This window comes from Lepidochelys kempii, chromosome 5, assembly GCF_965140265.1.
Source record: "Lepidochelys kempii isolate rLepKem1 chromosome 5, rLepKem1.hap2, whole genome shotgun sequence".
In the NCBI taxonomy this organism is placed as follows: Eukaryota; Metazoa; Chordata; order Testudines; family Cheloniidae; genus Lepidochelys; species Lepidochelys kempii.
This window is the reverse complement of record NC_133260.1, coordinates 26,020,412-26,038,343: the sequence shown is the minus strand read 5'-3', so window position 1 is coordinate 26,038,343 and position 17,932 is coordinate 26,020,412. Positions and strand designations below refer to the sequence as shown.

General features: G+C 38.8%; 1 protein-coding gene across 2 annotated transcripts in view; it reads right to left on the bottom strand.

Moving 5' to 3' along the window:
* SLC1A3 (solute carrier family 1 member 3) overlaps positions 1–16,705 on the bottom strand; it is a 94,398-nt gene extending 77,693 nt beyond the window's left edge. Inside the window, exons 1-3 of one of the 2 annotated variants that reach the window (XM_073343771.1) lie at positions 16,640–16,705; positions 15,498–15,638; positions 12,493–12,772 (exon numbers count right to left, since the gene is read on the bottom strand). In XM_073343771.1, coding sequence (XP_073199872.1) covers positions 12,493–12,673 — 181 coding nt within the window. In that variant the 5' untranslated portion in view covers positions 12,674–12,772; positions 15,498–15,638; positions 16,640–16,705. Of the gene's footprint in view, positions 1–12,492; positions 12,773–14,537; positions 14,682–15,497; positions 15,639–16,639 lie in introns of those variants that run through there. The other variant, XM_073343770.1, reaches the window with a different exon arrangement.
* Between the last annotated feature and the right edge of the window lie 1,227 nt (positions 16,706–17,932).

Sequence of the window (17,932 nt, the reverse complement as noted above, 5' to 3'; positions counted from 1 at the left end):
CAGGGCATACCAATTCAAAATGGCACCAGACACTGCCAGAACAACAAATATAAAATGTGTGGACCTAGCTCCACTGTTATGATGATCAACACCCCCCACAACACACCTTTTGAGATCCATGGGTCCTACACATGCCTATCACCACATGTGGTGTAGCTCATCCTGTCCACTAAATGGCCCAATAACAACTAGGTGTGTGAAATGAGATGGTTGCTATGCTCTCAAATGAACTCACACAGAAAAATGATAAAAGAGAAAATCATTATATCACCTGTGGGTGAACATGTTTCACAAAGTGATCACAGTCTGACCTCTCAGTCCTCATCGTCAAAGGAAACCTGTACAACCCCTTCAAAAGATGAGTCTTGGAGCTTAAATTCATAAATTTGCTAGATACTAAAAATCATGGTCTGAATAGATTTATGGCTTATTACAACAATCTATGACCCAATTAAACCCTCCTCACAGCTCCCTCCCCCTTTTCTCCCTTATGACTGGAGAAGCGTTAATAGGCTACTTCACCTTGAATGGTTCCTTGAAATATGTATTAACTACTTATGCTAAACAATCTATTCCATCTTGTATTTAGTTGTGACTCTCTGAGTCCCTTTCCCAGACCTGAAGAAGAGTTCTGTGTAAGCTCAAAAGCTTGTGTCTGTCACCAACAGAAGTTGGTCCAATAAAAGATATTACCTCACTCACCTTGTCCCTGGGATCAAGATGGCTACAACAACACTGCATATAAAGACTTTGATTTATTTACCCTTTTTATTTCCATCTTACATGTTATCTGCCCTAGTTTATGTTTCTTTCTATTGGCTTCATATAGGTTTGATTTTTCATCTGAAATGACCTCCTGTACATTGCCATTTAACCCCATTACTGTTTTTCTTGCCTTCTTGTTTCCTTTGTTATTTAGGGGTCGGCATACTTTCTGTGACTCCATTATGATATACTTAAGTAAATGCCATGATGAACCTAAGGATTTTAATATACTCTTTACTTTAGGAACTTTTTGACTAGATTCTCACCTCCAGATTAACTTGATCATATTGTTATCAGTATTGCTCAGTGGCTCGACTATAGTTACTTCTTAAACCAACTCTAGTTTTCCTTAGGACTCGGTTGAGTATAGTCTTGCCTCTTGTGCGCATGAGAACTAATTGTTCCAACATGCAATCATTTAAATTGTGGAGAAATTGATTCTCTAAACCTTGTTTCACTGTGACATATGACCACTTTATATGTGGGTATGAAATCACCCATTATTACTGCTTTATTATGCCTCTTTGATTTCCGTTCATAGTGTGTGCTCAGTGCGGGAGATTCTAACCCCATCTTCAGCCCCTTCATTTCAGGTAAAAGGGGTGAAATAGCCTAAATAGGTTTTAAATGTCCTTGTTCTAGCCAGGGGAGAATTCCCTTAGTGCAGGAGGATGCTGTCTTCCTTCTACAAGCTGTCTGCTGGAAGCTCTGGAGTATGAGGCATGCCAGGGACTAGCTAGGAGCAGGAGGGGATTGTCAGGGGTAGGACTGTAGGACATAGTGTTTCTGGGCTGCACTGATGCCTATAGGCAGCCAGGGACCTACTGCAGTAATTCAGACAAGCCCCCAGGGCTAAGTATGTGGGGGTTATGTCAGCCCCTGGAGCAGCCCAGAATTGGGAGGGTGTTAAGATAGTTTAAAGCCACTTTAATTCCCGTTCTCTTATGCTAAGAGATCTGTGAATTTTCTTTTAAAGATGCAGAACAGAATATCACCCAATATATTTTCTTGGTAGTATAATCCTCCTAATTTATCTGGGTGTAGTCCCTTACTAGTTGGGGGCTTGATAGAAGCAGCTCCCAGCACTTCTTACAGACAAAAAGAAAAGGAGTACTTGTGGCACCTTAGAGACTAACCAATTTATTTGAGCATGAGCTTTCGTGAGCTACAGCTCACTTCATCAGATGTAGCTCACGAAAGCTCATGCTCAAATAAATTGGTTAGTCTCTAAGGTGCCACAAGTACTCCTTTTCTTTTTGCAAAGACAGACTAACACGGCTGTTACTCTGAATTCTTACAGACAGCGGCACAGAGCAGAAACTGAGGGAATTGAAACAGGGACTGCTTGCTTCCCCTCTGCTTGAGAGACAAACAGTTTGGGGGCCAGACCAGCCACCCTATGAACAAGCCAGGCACCGAATTGCAGGCCCCAGATAGCCTGCACGTGGTTAGGACTTCCCCACCTGTGAGCTGAGAACAAACAGGAACAGTTTGTGGGGATAGAACTGGCTGCAAAGTGACAAGTTACAGCAGTCGGAGGGGAAGCAACCCAAGGGTAAGATGCTGTTTTGTTTCTTTCAGCCAGAGGACCTGAGACTGACTCAAAGCCCACAGCTCCCCAGGGAAGAGAATGAATCCTCTCACTCCACTGTGCCTGTGAGGACTGCCTGCCCCCCAAGCCTGATAAGTTTCCCCTGCACTAGAAACCAGGGATGGCCAAGGCTTGTGGCCACCAGGGACCCTCTCCAGCCAGAAGGAAGAGCTAGGGACACCAGCAGCCTTTTAGTTCTCATTGATCTCCAACTCCATCAACCAACTATAGCCTATGGGGAGACTATAGAGGCATTTTTGTTATTTTTACTTAGTTTGTGCACATTTAGTGTTTATTGCTGTGGGATTGGTTGATTACTCATTTATATGACATCCTTACTTCCTTTACTTGTTCCTTTCCCCTTTCCTGATGAAGTGAGGTGTAGCTCACGAAAGCTTATGCTCAAATAAATTTGTTAGTCTCTAAGGTGCCACAAGTACTCCTTTTCTCTCTACATGTGAGTATGTCTCATTTGAGATCAAGAGCATGTCTCATCTTTTGCAGATTCCTCCATGATGAGGGTGTAAAAATCACTAGAGGTTCAGGTTCCAAAAAATGAAACTATCTGGCAGGACATCAGCTGTCACAGATATGACCTTTAATTGCTGATTTGATCAGAGACTCTTCCCACAGTAAATAAACCAAAGCAAACAAACAATAAACCCCCAAACACTTCTACTCTCAATACTGTTTGACCTCCTGCATTTCTGTGCTCCCAGAATCACCTGGATGCTTTCTAATAACATCGGTATATTTGAAATCTTCCTTACTATCAAATGGGTGATCTCAAATTATCAAAATTTGATTCTTTCCATTCCAGGATCTGTGGCTCTGAGGCAGCCTCACTCCGTGGACTGCCCTGCATGGAGCTGGGAACCTGGGAGTCCAGAAATGTGCTACTGAGTCCCCAGGTACCTGCCATGTGGACCACCTAAGACCCTCAGGCTTACTGGTGATTCAGGCTGCCAGCTGGCCTGGGAGTCTGGAAGCCCTAGTGTCTTTGGTCTGGGGCAGCCCACATGTCGAGGTTTCCCCAGAGCCACAGACCCTGGGAGCTCCAGGCAGCTGCTGAGTGAAACTGTCAAGAACATCAATTTCACTCAGCGGCTGTCAGGGTCCTTGGGAGCAAATTTAGTTTCAGAAACACCATGTCTTGGTGTTTCTGAAACAACATATTCTTGGAATTTTGGTTTTCAGGACATTTTAAAATAGCAAAATTTCCTGTGAACCTGAACTCATGTATTGGCCAATTCTATTTGTATTGGGTGATATTGCAAGTGCCATGATAAGGCTAATTACTTGCAAGCTGCAACTATAAACGTTTTAAAAACAATCACTATAGTCAACCCTTTGCTACCTTCAGACGTTCCTTACCTGCTGAGTTGTGCTGTACATTTGTTTATTCTCAGATCTCTCATCCACCTCACTCTCCTTACTTTTTGGCTTCAGTACTTCTTTTAGGGTACCCTATATACCTAGAACTTGTATACTCTCTTGCTTCTTAGCCACCAAATGCTTTCTCTATCATTCTTCAAGTTTCTTCTTAAAACCCTCTCTTCCATGAATCCTTCTTACATTGGTTCCTCACCAATGATTTCTCCTTTACATGAACTGCAAGGAAAGAGGGTCATGTGGCTAAAGCATAGGACTGGGAATCTACAGATGTGGCTTCCATTCCTGGGACTGTTACAGATTTCTTGTGAGTCACACGACTTCTTTGTATCTTAGTTTCCTCATCTGCAAAATAGGGATAATAATGCAGTAACTACTGTACCTAGCCAATAGACTTGTGTGGAGAAAGGTAATTCCGTTTCACTGGGGTTTTCAATATTTTGAAATTTGATTTTGTTCCGATTAGGAATGAAAACTAAAAATTTTGAAAATCTGTGTAAAGGAAAGTCCTGGAGTCTTTGTCTCCAGAGCAGTCCACCTGTCTCGCTTCCTCAGAACTGCAGACCGTAGAAGACTTGGGGTCCCTGACTCAGGGGCAGTTCACATGTCTGGCTTCCTCTGAGCCATGGATCCTGGGACCCCAACTCTGGAGCAGGTTTTCTGGCTGGCTGCTCCAAGGCTGTGTACCCTGGAATCCCTGGGACTGAGAAGCAAGCTGGCAGGAAACCAGACGTTTCCAAAGTTGCCTGGCAGGCAGAGTGCCATTGGAATTTTGTTGAAATAGAATAATCTTCACAGGATGTTTCAATTTTGATGAACTGAATAATTCTGTCAGAACTCTCAGGGCTGCTATAAAACATAGTTCATTAATATGCATTGAGATCCTCAGATGGAAGTTATTTAGAAGTGCAGAATAATACTGTCCTATTTTTAAAATCTGTTTTGAGGTAGAGGGACAGTTTTCAATGTCAGTTAACATTACTCTGTCAAAGAAGGAAATTTAGATTGGTGCTTGACAAATCCATGTTGGCTATTACTTATAACCTTATTATCATCTAGGTGCTTATAAAATTATTGTTTAATAATTTATGCCAGTATCTTTCTAGATATCAAAGTTAGCAGACCAGTCCCTAGGTCCTCTTTGTTCCACTTTTTAAAGATAAGTACTATGTTTGCCCTTCTCCAATCCTCAATTATCTCAAAGATAATTGCTAGTAGTTCCAATATTGCTTTAGCTTCATATCATACTTCATATGACATCAAGCTTCATATCATACTCTAATTCCTATCACTCACTCCCTCTAACTCTATTGGGAGGGAGTCATAGGCACCACGTCACAATCCCATTTATAAATAATATGCTCATTATTTTAATTAGTTCCTGTTTGCTCTTGCAATATGCATAGCACTTTAACATCCAGAATATATGATCTCTGTAGAGACCTACCATAACTCCTGATTCCTGCAATGACTACCCATTAATGTATGAAATCTAGTACTTGGGTAGTCTAATTGTGTAATTGAGGTGTCTGTCACAGTGCTAAACAAATGTTTGTTGAATCCAACTCTGCTTGTGCCAAAAGTATTTTATGCCTGTAAATATTAGGGAGTAAAGGTGTTTCATTTCATGCAACATAGACTTTTGTGAGAGACATTGTCAAAGGATTTTTGAAAATCCAGTTCAGTTATATTTCCAAGTTCTCTTTTATCCAATATTTCTTGACACACACAAATAACCTGAGTAGGTTAGAGCAAGGATTTCCCTTCACAAACGTCAGGCTGGTTTGTCCTTATTATATCATGCTTATTAAGTGTTTTTATAATTTTTAATGATCATTACAATCATATCTCCTGGTATTGAAGTACAGTAAGACTTTCTGATCTGTAATTCACAAGATCACCTCTAGCAACTTATTAAAAGATAGGTAGGTTCCTGTACAACGCTTGCAACCTTCTAGCCCTCTGGTATAGTAGCTGATGTTTAATAAGTTGCATATTTTTGCTAAGCCACTTCATTCTTAAATTTCTTAACAATTCTTGGATGAATACTGTCCAGTATTACTGACAGTACAGTCTGTTTAATGTATCTATTTGTTACAGCACTTCTGTTGACACTTCAACCTCAGAGTCTCTCATCTGTATCTTCCCAACATTCTCTTTGGTGCTCAACCTCTTGAAGGATCACACCTCTAGGAAGGGTGGTCCATGAATCATGATTCTATAATCCTGTTGCATACAGGATCAATGAATGTATATTCACATTACCTGCAGATATGGCATCTGCAAATAAATCTTCTGATCTGTTAAACGTTTTTCAGAAAGGGCTACAACTCACTCATCCTAAAGGCTACCCTAATGGCAAAAAAGGTTAGGTGAAAATAATTGTAAGAAACACCAAAATCTGTGCACTAGACAGTGTCATATGTGAGTTGCCTTTTCTGTACTTCCAATAATATCTGATTAAGTAGCATCTTGATAGATTTGATACCCAGAGAGGTATATGGCATTTTTTGGTTTTTTTTGTTTGTAAAGTTGGTCCTCATGAAATTGAGGAACGGATATAATAAACTAGATGCAGTTAGGTATAAGTAGACACCTAACTTTCTCTGTATACAGTATTTCACCTAAGGCATATCAACCAGGATGCACAACACATCTCTTATTCGATCTTATACCTTTCTTGAACAAACATTGTGTCAGTTCTGCCATTTTGCAAAGAAATGCGGAAACCATGCCAATATCTACTGAGAATAAGGATAAGACCAGCTACTGATTTCTATTTATGACCTAGAACCCATCCCAATAGCCAATCTCCAGATTTGTAAAAAAATCAAACAAGAAAATGCATAGAAAACACACCTACTTCTTCTATACATGAAGATTTAAAGTTAATTGTTTGAACTACCTCCAATTTCCTTTATCTCTTCTCCTACTTACAACCCTGCAACTCTTTCCAGGTGTACTTTTCACCTAGAACTATCCTTTGCCCCAAATCACGTCTTTCAAAAATTTCCTCAAAATGCAATTATTTTGGACATCTTTTTACTATTAGTTCGCTATCACTGGCTGTCTCTCAGTGTATCTTATGTAGCCAAGGATATACTAGATAGTCCCAGAAATCTAACAATTTTCTTTTTCCTTTTTTTCATGATTCATACTAAAATCCTTAAAACCAGGAGCCCTTTATTTACTTTCCAAAATACTTTCTCCCCCAATTCATCTGTAAACATAATAGCTACATATAAAACACTATTTAATCTGCCATATCATGGTGTCTTTGGAATTACCCTGAAATACGGTTTAAATATTCATATAATCTTTTAGATTCCAGGTTATGTTAAAGAAATGATAGTGAAAATTTCAGCCTGAAAAATGAAAGTTTCAGAAATTTGTAAGCAACTGAATCATAGATTAGAAAGGGTCAAGCAACATTAACAGTAGTTTTTACAATAGCTCCTGCTAAAATAGTGTTTTTAATCCCCTTTAGGCATATGCTGGGTGTCATGCAAATATGCAGCCCATAAAATGACCTTCAGACAAAAGAATGGGTGACCGGAACATCTATTAACATATTTTTTTTCATAGAGCCTTTGCCCTGTCCTGCTATCTTTTCACATAGAGAATTTCTTATTGAAATCATAGTTAAAGCCACACTTACATCTTTAAAACTGTGCTCATGCCAACCTCTCACGTTCCATGCAACACAGCCTTCAAATCTAGTCTGTAAGTAGCCTTAAATCAGCTTAAAACAACTTAGACTGAGTTTTTAGCAGCTCTCTGACATCTTCTATTTAGAAAACGTTATGATATTAGCATAATTTGTATGTAGAGTGCAGTAAATATGTACTTCCACACACAGATTTTGTGACAGCTCCAAAATGTTATTTTTCAGCACTATTCTACCCTATGATAGTTCCAGGGTTTGGAGCATAGGAAGTTTGTACATATAGTTATGTATCTAAGAGCACTTGTACCTTGGTTGATCTGTCCCCAATATGTACATTTTTGATTCCCAAATTGACCAAGTATGTGATTTCTCTGTACTGCATGTGGCTTTAAATAAAATAGTAGTCATTTGAATTTTTAGATGCTGTTTTTTTTCAAAAGATGAGAGTGTGCAATAACTGCAAAATTAAAGGTATGGTAGTATTGTAAAAAGAAGTAACTGATAAATCAAACTTGGTACATTTGAACTTTCAGGTTTTGTTCTGTTGTAAGAAAATTAAAGTGATCTTTGACATTTTTTTCCCATAGTGATTTTTTTTTCAATCTTAACTCCAATTTAAGTGTTTGCCTGGGAATATGCTTGAAGCGTTTTTGAAAAGTTTGGAATTACTCAGTGAGAGGAGTCAGTGAGGAGCTTGTGAACTGTGCAGTTTCTTCAGCAGAACACTGGAACTGCACAGAGACTGCTCTATTGCTTCTGAATTCCGCGTGAGTGGAACTCAGTTCTTCATAGACCACTGCCATCTTCTTATGTGTCTCTGTCCCTTTTGCTTGCTTCCAGGTGAACCCTTTGTGCCCTATGTGATGTGCTCATGCCTGCTCACCTAAAACCACACCTTGTTGGGTTCCTTACTATCGTAGCCTGATGTCTTGGTCCCATGTGAATTTTAAGCGCTCTATCTCAGGCACTTACAAAGTGTATATTTGGGTCATGTGCATCTTACATGGGGAAAATTATACCCCTCTTCTTGGGATACAGAGGCCCCTTGAGGAGCAGCTTCACCACACCAGGGAGGTAAAATTTGGGTACACCATGCTGAGGTACACATCACCTGTGTTCTACTCTTTTGTGGGGTGAGGCAGGAGAATCTTCTGCTGTGCACATGCTCTGGTCCTTCACCTGTTCCAGCCATTAGGCTCAATTAGCAGTCACAAAGCAGCACCGCTTTCACTCCCTGGACTGAGGAGTGGATTCCTTCCCTTTCCCCCATGGAGTGTCCCAATGCACAGCCAGATTAGTTAGGCTGAGCACTGTGAAAAGATTTTAGCTAGAGAATTCATTAGGGTCATGATCACCTCACAAAATATGCAGGAACTATTGCTGATCTTATGTACTCCCCACTCTCCTTTAGCACCACTGGACCTCTCAGTTTTAATAGTGCTCCCCTGTGACCAGCTTCACAAGAGTTCTACTCAGAGCCTCTGTGTGACTTGAGCTTTTCCCTTGTGTAGCCACCAAACTCTACGGGAGTTCCTGTGTGGTTTCGGGGTTCTTCTGGAAAAAATCTGGACTCCTGTGGACTTTTGGAAACTGGGTGGTGGACAGCAGGAATCAGGAGAGACTATACAAGGAGGGAAGCATGGGGAATGGAACAGCCATTGAGATTATGCCAGAGTTTTTGGTGAACATTTCAAAATCTGTAACACCTCCTGCAAACTTTCCAAAAGCCATCAGGACCTGCAGCACACCTTAGAAGTGTTACTGGTCATTTTGTCATATTCAATTCACTAGTGAACAACTTCCCAAATATGCCTTTCTCCATCTCAGAATAGGTCCTGTACCCTAGATCTTGCCAAGATCCACTGAAAAGCTCATTTAAAGTTTCTAGACAACTCATTTTGCAGACAAAAAAAAACTTCCAGGAGTTTTCAAAACTTTAGAATGACCTATTTTTTTCCACATCATATTTCTCAAAGATAGCTTGTTTGAAATCAGCTCCAATTTTATAAAAATATAATAGTAATAATGATCCCCTGGCCACAGACCATACATGCAGAATTTGATGCCAAAATTTTTTTACTTTAATTTGCTTTTATTTCAGCAGCTATGGAAGCCTTTTATCTGTACCCTAGCCATTGATTCTGTGCTTCCCCCTCAAAGAGAGTTGGCACTTTGCACTGCCTTCTCTCATGTTTCATGCTTTGCAATAGCATGTATACACCCATGCTTTTTAATCAGTTCTGTTCATTCTCTTCAATTTTCATTGCAGTAGCACCTGAAGTTAGAGGTAATAGATACACTTCCCCTTATCTTGTGAGGATCATGATGCTGTTTCCCTGTACACTATGCTCTTGCTTATAGGTGAGTGCTAGGTAATGTCAGTTAAGTCAACAAAATATATGTGCACAAATCAGATAAATATGTATCCACTTTGTATGAGCAAATATATATCTATGCATTCATAACAATTATTACACGAACTCAGAAGGACATTTGAAACTATGGTCCTGAAATTGTGTGCTAAGACCTATGATCCTACCAATTTAACCTCTACCAGAATCAGTCCTGCTTAGCAAATTAACTGGGAAGCGCCATATTAAACATGCTTTCTCACCTTGACAAAAAAGGCCTGCAGGAAAGTGTTTGTACACCAACATTCATACTTTCTTTTTTAACCTTTGATTTTACTATTAGTGAATTTAGTCCTTGTGAAAGCTGCTGTACTGACAGCCCTGGAAACTAAAGCCCTTGGTTTATTTATCTAATTGTTAGAGTCTGGGCTGTCAGCAATGAAAGCTTCCTCAAATGTGCCCTGCCTGCTACCCCTTGGTGATGTTTCAACCCTACCACGGCATAAAAACGCAGTTCATGTTCATTCAAACCTTGGTCCTTTTACTGAGACAGCTAACAAGGTTGTCAATTCGTGCTAACTGTGATTAGTTTTGTGATGTGGACTATTGTCCACTAGGAACTAAACCAAGCCCACCATCTGATTTTATGTAGATTGCCAAACAACTGATGGATGGTAATTGCCAAACAACTGATGGATGGTAACAAAATTTAGTCGTTACCAACCTGAGCCAGATTCAGAGTGACAATTTAGAGATGTCCATACTCTTAAGCCATCCAGTCCCTTATTAATATATATTTCTACCTCAGCATGCCAGTAACAGGAGGTCTACTTATTTATAACCACTAAAGAGTGAAGTTGCTCCTTTATTGAGAACCATAGATATGCCTCCCCTTTATTCATGCATATACTGTAAGTTTACATATCATTTTTACAAACAGAGGCAAATTCTGCTTTCCATTGCACTCGTGTATCCAAAGTAACTCTTCTGAAGGTGCTGGAGTGAGAGGTACTCCAGATACACCAGTGTATGTGCAGTCATAATTTGTCACAGTGACCTTTTCTACACGGGGAACTTTCAGCAGTTCTAGCACCACTGCTGCTCCACCAGTGCTAGCAGCGGTGGATGCGCGAGTGAACATGAGAGCCTACACTAGCGTTCCCACCATTGGTAGTGCTGGAGGAGCTGCACCAGCGCGAGACCAGCCCTGGGAGAATTGCTAGTGCCTCCGTGTAGACTTAATCAGATTCCCTGCTGTGAGCAGATTACAGTCTAAGAATTAGATTGCTTTAGAATTAGATCATATTTTTTAACTTTAGATCCTGTAATGCACCTTTCTCAGTGGACAACCAGTTAAAAACACTTTATGTTTTATGTTACTGATACTAGTTAATTTTTTTGTCAACTGTGGCAAATTCTTACTTAGAAATCAAAACACTGTTAACCAATTACCACCCGTAAAATGGGAATTCTTACAAATAATCCTACAGACATGAGGACCTTTAAAAGCAACAATGATGTCTGATTCCTAAAGCAGCTTAGGAAATGAAGCAATCAAATCCACATAAGAAAGCATCATTACAGCAGTTTCTACAAAGTGTTAATGGGACTGCTCACCCAAGCATGATTTGGCCTCATTTGTAAACTCTAAGATTTGGCATTTGGGTGAGCGGGTTAATATGTTTAGGCTTGAAATTAATCTGATCACAATTTTTTTTTATTACAGAACCAAAATCTACTTGCTCCACAATAGAAGGAATTGTTTTATTCAGTGCAAAATTATATTGTTTAGATAGCGAAGTTTCAGTTAAGAAAAATACCCATTATGAATAACAATAAAATATTTCTCTATAGAGCACTTTTTGGTGAAAATTCATTGTCTTCAGATAAAAAGTCTTTCTGTCAAACCAATCTTTTATGTAGCTAAAAATAGTTTAAAAGAATATTTTAAAATTTTGACACATTCTAAATCCAGCAATGCTCATTTTGCAGGCCAGACCCACTCCCATTGAAGTCAATGGAAGCTGAAAATTTTGGGCATGCTGTTTGATCTACTGAATTTCCACCATGTATAAAAAAATGTCTAATCAGGCACCATCCTGCAGTCCGTGAGCAGATAGAACTCTCATTGTCTCCCAGATTGTATCTGAAAGATGCAAGTGTAAGAATAAGAGTTATTGAGAAAGCACGACTCTGGATTTAGGTTTGTGTTCTATTTTATATTCACCAAGGGAAAGCACAAAAGTTTTAGACTCTGGGATCTGATCTCTGATATTTGGCTTGTCTGAGAAGTAAATGATCCTATAATTAATATTGGGGACTTCTCTCTCTCATTTCAACATGTTAATTGCATGGGTTAGTGGAAAGTTGTATTGTATTCTGTGGCATTGTATTGCAACTGCTTTTTGGCAGAAACAGATTTTGTTTGATTATTCATTCCTTTTGATTCTGTTATAGCAGGGTTGATTCTTAAATAGAGGAGTTAATAAAGCAGCTGACTTAATGTCCTTCACCAAAATGATTCACCTCTTTGAATACTAGAATAACTAAAATTATACTTTCTCCAAAACTTCAACATACAACTTTCATAGCCAAAAATGCTGCAAGCCAGTGGAGAAGAATTTGGGATCTCTTTCAGAATGCTAATTGCTGAGGCCAAGTGACATTTTCTAAGGCTGTCAAATGCAATGGAGAAACAGAATATCCCTATTGATCAAATTACTCACCAACAATGACAGCAATGATGGTGAAGAGCACAAAGGCATTCCTCACTAGGTAACTTTTAACATCATCCTTAGTTATGCTCTGCACCTTCTTTTTTGCCAGTAATGTACGTTTCCGGACTCCTTGCTGAAAGCGCTCCATCCTATTTCCAGATCTTGGATCTTCTCCGTTACTTTTAGTCATTTATATTTTGAAAAGTGATTTCTTCTTTTATAATTTACTGCTGTTAAAATCTCCCCAGAAAGACAGAAGACCTTCTTCCTTGGGAAGTGCAGGAGGAAGCTAGAAGACAAGATATATCAAATGTCACAATAAGTTAAACTTCAGAGGAATAATCAATATCTGCACATGCAGGCAAATACTCATCATATAACAATCAGACTTGGATTATTTAGATTAATTAATTGATTGCAGTATGTGGTAAATAACTGCAATGTTGGGTGGAAACCTGAGTTTAAAGTACAGATTTTGTTCAGATCTGTATTTCTCGGTCTGCAGGGAATGGGCCTGATTCTTCTTTCACACTGGTATAAATGAGGAGTAACTTCACTGCAGTCAATGGAGTTACAATAATGTAAAATGAATCTCACAGGAGAATCAGATGCTGAATATCTATAACTATTGATCAAGCCTCATTTTCATCTATTTAGCAGGCACACATTTATCTGAACAGAATCTGCCTATCCCACCTTCTAAATGAAACTTCTGATAAATAATACCTTTTTAAATCATAGTATTCAGAATACTATGTATTTCAGATGTTTTTAGATCATTTTAATGCTTTGTCCTGCATTGATTTCTCTCCTGTTATATGGCAAAACACAGCAGGAATAGTTTATCTCTTTACTTACTACTCAGGAGGTATGCCTTTGATAGTAACATTCATCTTTGAAGTGTGTAAGCTACTCTGACACATCTGTAAAACATCAGAAGATGTAACCCAGTTAGCTTGTTACTTCATGTTTGTTACAAGTTCACACTACAAGATAATGCTTTGCATTGCCTGGCAAAGCATTGATATGATTTGATAATTATCACACTACAGATTTGGCTTTAAGGTTTTTTTTAAAAGCTTTCATTAAAATAGTTGGGATATGTTCGCAAGATAATCTACTTTTTATTTCAAACACACTAATTTTTTTGACTGCTTGAAATTAATTTATTCTGTAATTAAATCTGCACAAAACTATTTTGCAAAGTGGGAATCTGCTTTTCCACAATGTTGGATAACACAACTATGCCTGCTACCTACTCCAGTATTTCTCTGGTAGGGTCACAAATTTATGAATGGATATAGCTGGCTTCAGCACTGAAATCCATTTTCAATTATATAGATCATTTATATCTTTCTGCCTTGCTACATCTATTGCCTAATTAGCTTTGCAGAAAGCATTTAGAAAGTTCAAGTTTTAGAAGAGGGATGATTGAAGGGGCTATCATGTTATTTAAAAAGGTAAAAAAATGTTTTTGATGGGATTTGGTCTTGCTTTTGGAGTTAAATATATGTTTAAAACTAGTATGCTAATATACTATTTCCCCTCCATTTTAACACATTGTAATATGTCTTTTAAAGAAGATTGTCTACACACACGCACACACACACATCTCCCATTCCCCCTTTCCTGTCTCACCTCTCTCCTTTTTTTAACAAATGTATATTTTAAATTGGAAAAAGCTATAATAGGTAATTAGTCTTTTCTTAATTGGCTGCAGAGTGGGGAAAAAATTCTTAGGCTGAGCTAAATGTATTGTGTATGGTATTTTTGATCTTGGAGGTGTGACTGCTGTGTGTGTCTCTGAAAGAGTTTTCTTCAGAAAATTAGTTTGCAGTATTTTGTAACAAGCTTATAGATTCACCCAGCCCCCTTTTCCCTCCAGGATCATTTAACACAATATCATCCCAATCTACGCTTTATAAGTAAGATTAAGATCAAGAAAGAAAAGTCAGTATACCCCCAAAGCATCATTATATCAAATGACCTAGAAAAGTATTTTACAAAGGAAGAGAATGAAAAGCGAAAAACACCAACAAAGTAAACAAACTCACCTTTTTAAATTCTGCAATGTTCCAAGCACAAAAGACAAGCAACAAGGTAAATTTCCCAGTAGGTACAATAGAGATGAAAAATTCAGTGAGCAAGAGAAGGAGAAGACTGACAATATGCATGTGCTCTGGATACACCAACTTACTATCACTGCAACTTAAGAAAAGGGGAGGAGTCTATTAATCCAACTCTGGAAAAACATAAAAAACACAACTGAAGGGGGGAAAATAGCTGAGCTTCTGGAATATTGATTAGTCTTGGCACAGTAAAAACAGGGTTGCTTTCTTTGTTTTTTCCCTTTCGACCACTTTCACGCTTTGTCAGTTCAGCTTCATTAGAAATGCAAAATCAGGACTCAGGAAGAACTGAAGAATGACACACAACACAGAAGGCTGGAAGTCTTTGTGATTAGAGATTTGAAACCAGGAGTCAGTAAAAATTAAACATAATTATATAACATTATTCCACTACCTTTTCCAAAAAAATGGTGAAATATATGAGGATGTTAGTCTACTTTAAAAAGTGTTTTAGTTTGGGGTTTCAAGGCGTTTTCAAATCCTTAATGACAGTTATTTAAGGAAACAGCTTTACATCTCTCAGGAGTAACTGGAACACTATCAAGAATAGATCAAAATATGATGAGATACAGTTCTTTGTAGTTTTCTTGTTACTCAAAAAGCAAGATGAGACTTGTCTGTAGTTCAGTAATTTAAACTCTTTTAGAGTCAACCCAGTTCAGAAAAGATTGTCTCAACAGCACAGTGTGACTAATAAAGGGAAAAGCACAAAAAATCCAGCTTTTCCTAAAAAATAAGTGGCCCTTTTTGCATTTAAAAGCTTGCACCATTGGAAGAAAAGCAGCATCTTTTACCTTTTCAGAATATGAAAAGATTTTAAATGCTGGTTGACTCACTGACAGATGCCGGATGATAAATCATGTTGTTTAAATACTAGAGGCTTACCTTTTAGCATATCTTTCATCAAATTCCTGAGCTGTGACTCCCGATTGAGATTATAGATGAAAAGTTTTAAGTATACTATGTACTAGATGCTAATATTATTATTACTATTTTGGAGGACAGGAATTTCAGTTAATAAGCTTTCTGTAAAAAGAAAAAATATAAAATGTCACAACCGTCATACAAACTAGACATAATAAGGATAAACGTGGAGAATAAATTTGATAGGATTAGAATTATTTGCCAAAAATCACACCAATGTTTCTGCTTTCTTATTTAGGGAGTAAGTCTATATTCACCATGTGTACTGTGCCTGATTTCAGCTGTTTTCTAAATAAAATGAGGAGTATCTAAAAAGATCTCTATCAAAACCAGGCAGAGTCAATGGATAATTACTGTCTACTCTGCTTAACAATGTTGCTTTTAGACACAAAGAATATTGGATTAAAGAACAACATTTGTAGTTAATTTAGGTCCAAATGCTGAGTAAAGCCTGAAGAATCTGGTACTTAGATATTTAATGCTGAGTAAAGAAAACAAACATCAAAATTGAACTCATTTTTAACTGCCAATAAATTGGATGAATGCATATGTCAGGGCTCCTTCCCCACTCTGAACTCTGGGGTACAGATGTGGGGACCCGCATGTAAGACCCCCTAAGCTTATTTTTACCGGCTTAGGTTAAAAACTTTCCCAAGGCACAAATTCCACCTTGTCCTTGAACAGTATGCTGCCACCACCAAGTGATTTAGACAAAGAATCAGGGAAAGGACCACTTGGAGTCTTATTCCCCCAAAATATTCCCCCAAGCCCTACACCCCCTTTCCTGTGGAAGTTTTGAGAATAATATCCTCACCAATTGGTACAGGTGAACACAGACCCATCCTTGGATCTTAAGAACAATGAAAAATCAATCAGGTTCTTAAAAGAAGAATTTATTTAAAAAAAGATAAAAGAATCCCCTCTGTAAAATCAGGATGGAAGATAACTTTACAGGGTAACAAAAAGATTCAAAACACATAGGATTTCCCCTCCAGGCAAAACTTTAAAGTTACAAAAACAGGGATAAACCTCCCTCTTAGCACAGGGACAATTCACAAGTTAAAACAAAAGATACTTTAACGCATTTTCTTGCTATTACTTACTATTTCTGTAATATTAGATGTATCATTTCAGTGGGAGCTGGATTACTTGCTTGGTCTCTCCCTTTGTCTCCAGGGAGAACACACACAGAGCACCAAAACAAAGCCTCCCCCCCACCGTCACAGATTTGAAAGTATCTTCTTTCCCCATTGATCCTTCTGGTCAGGTGCCAACTAAGTTATCTGAGCTTCTTAACCCTTTACAGGTAAGGAGGGATTTTATGCTACCCTTAGCTGTATATTTATGACATGCCCCTCAAATCACAGACGGTGCTGGACAGCCTGCTGCACACTGGCTGTGATTTCTTTCTGGAGCTCTAGGAGAAAACAGAATTGATAAGACACATGCACCTCTAGATACACTACTGATTATAGAAAACCTAACAGTATTTTCCACATTTCAAGGATGATTTTAACCAGTTGATTCTGGGAAACTTTCACAGGAGATTGCATCAGCCACTTCGTTAGAAGCTCCTGAAATGTGTTGTATTTCAAAATCAAAATCTTGGAGAGCTAAACTCCATCGAAGAAGTTTTTTGTTATTGTCCTTGACGGTATGAAGCCACTTCAGCGCAGCACGGTCGGTTTGCAGGTGGAAACGCCGTGCCCAAACATATGGGCGTAGCTTTTCCAAAGCGTACACAATGGCATAACATTCCTTTTTGCTGATTGACCAGTGGCTTTTCCTCTCAGACAGTTTTTTACTGAGAAACACGACAGGATGGAATTCTTGATCCGGTCCTTCCTGCATTAAACTGCTCCCACACCACGCTCGCACGCATCTGTGGTTACTAGGAACAGTTTGTCAAAGTCTGGGGCCCTTAGCACAGTGTCAGACATGAGTGTCACTTTAAGCTGGTTGAAGGCCTTCTGACACTCTTCAGTCCACTGAACAGCATTTGGCTGTTTCTTTTTGGTTAGGTCTGTCAGTGGGGCGGCAATTTGGCTGCAGTACTGTACAAATCGCCTGTAATATCTGGCCAAGCCTAAGAAGGATTGGACCTGTTTCTTTAACTTTGGGACAGGGCACTTTTGGATAGCAGTCACCTTGGCCTGTAGGGGGTTGATAGTTCCTTGACCCACCTGGTGTCCAAGGTAAGTCACTCTGTTTAGGCCTATTTGACACTTTTTAGCCTTAACAGTTAGTCCTACCTCCCTTATGCGCTCGAAGACTTTTTGCAGATGCTCCAGGTGTTCTGCCCATGAATCAGAAAATATGGCCACATCATCAAGGTAGGTGACTGCAGATTCTCCCAATCCTGCTAGGAGACCATCTACAAGTTTTTGGAAGCTGGC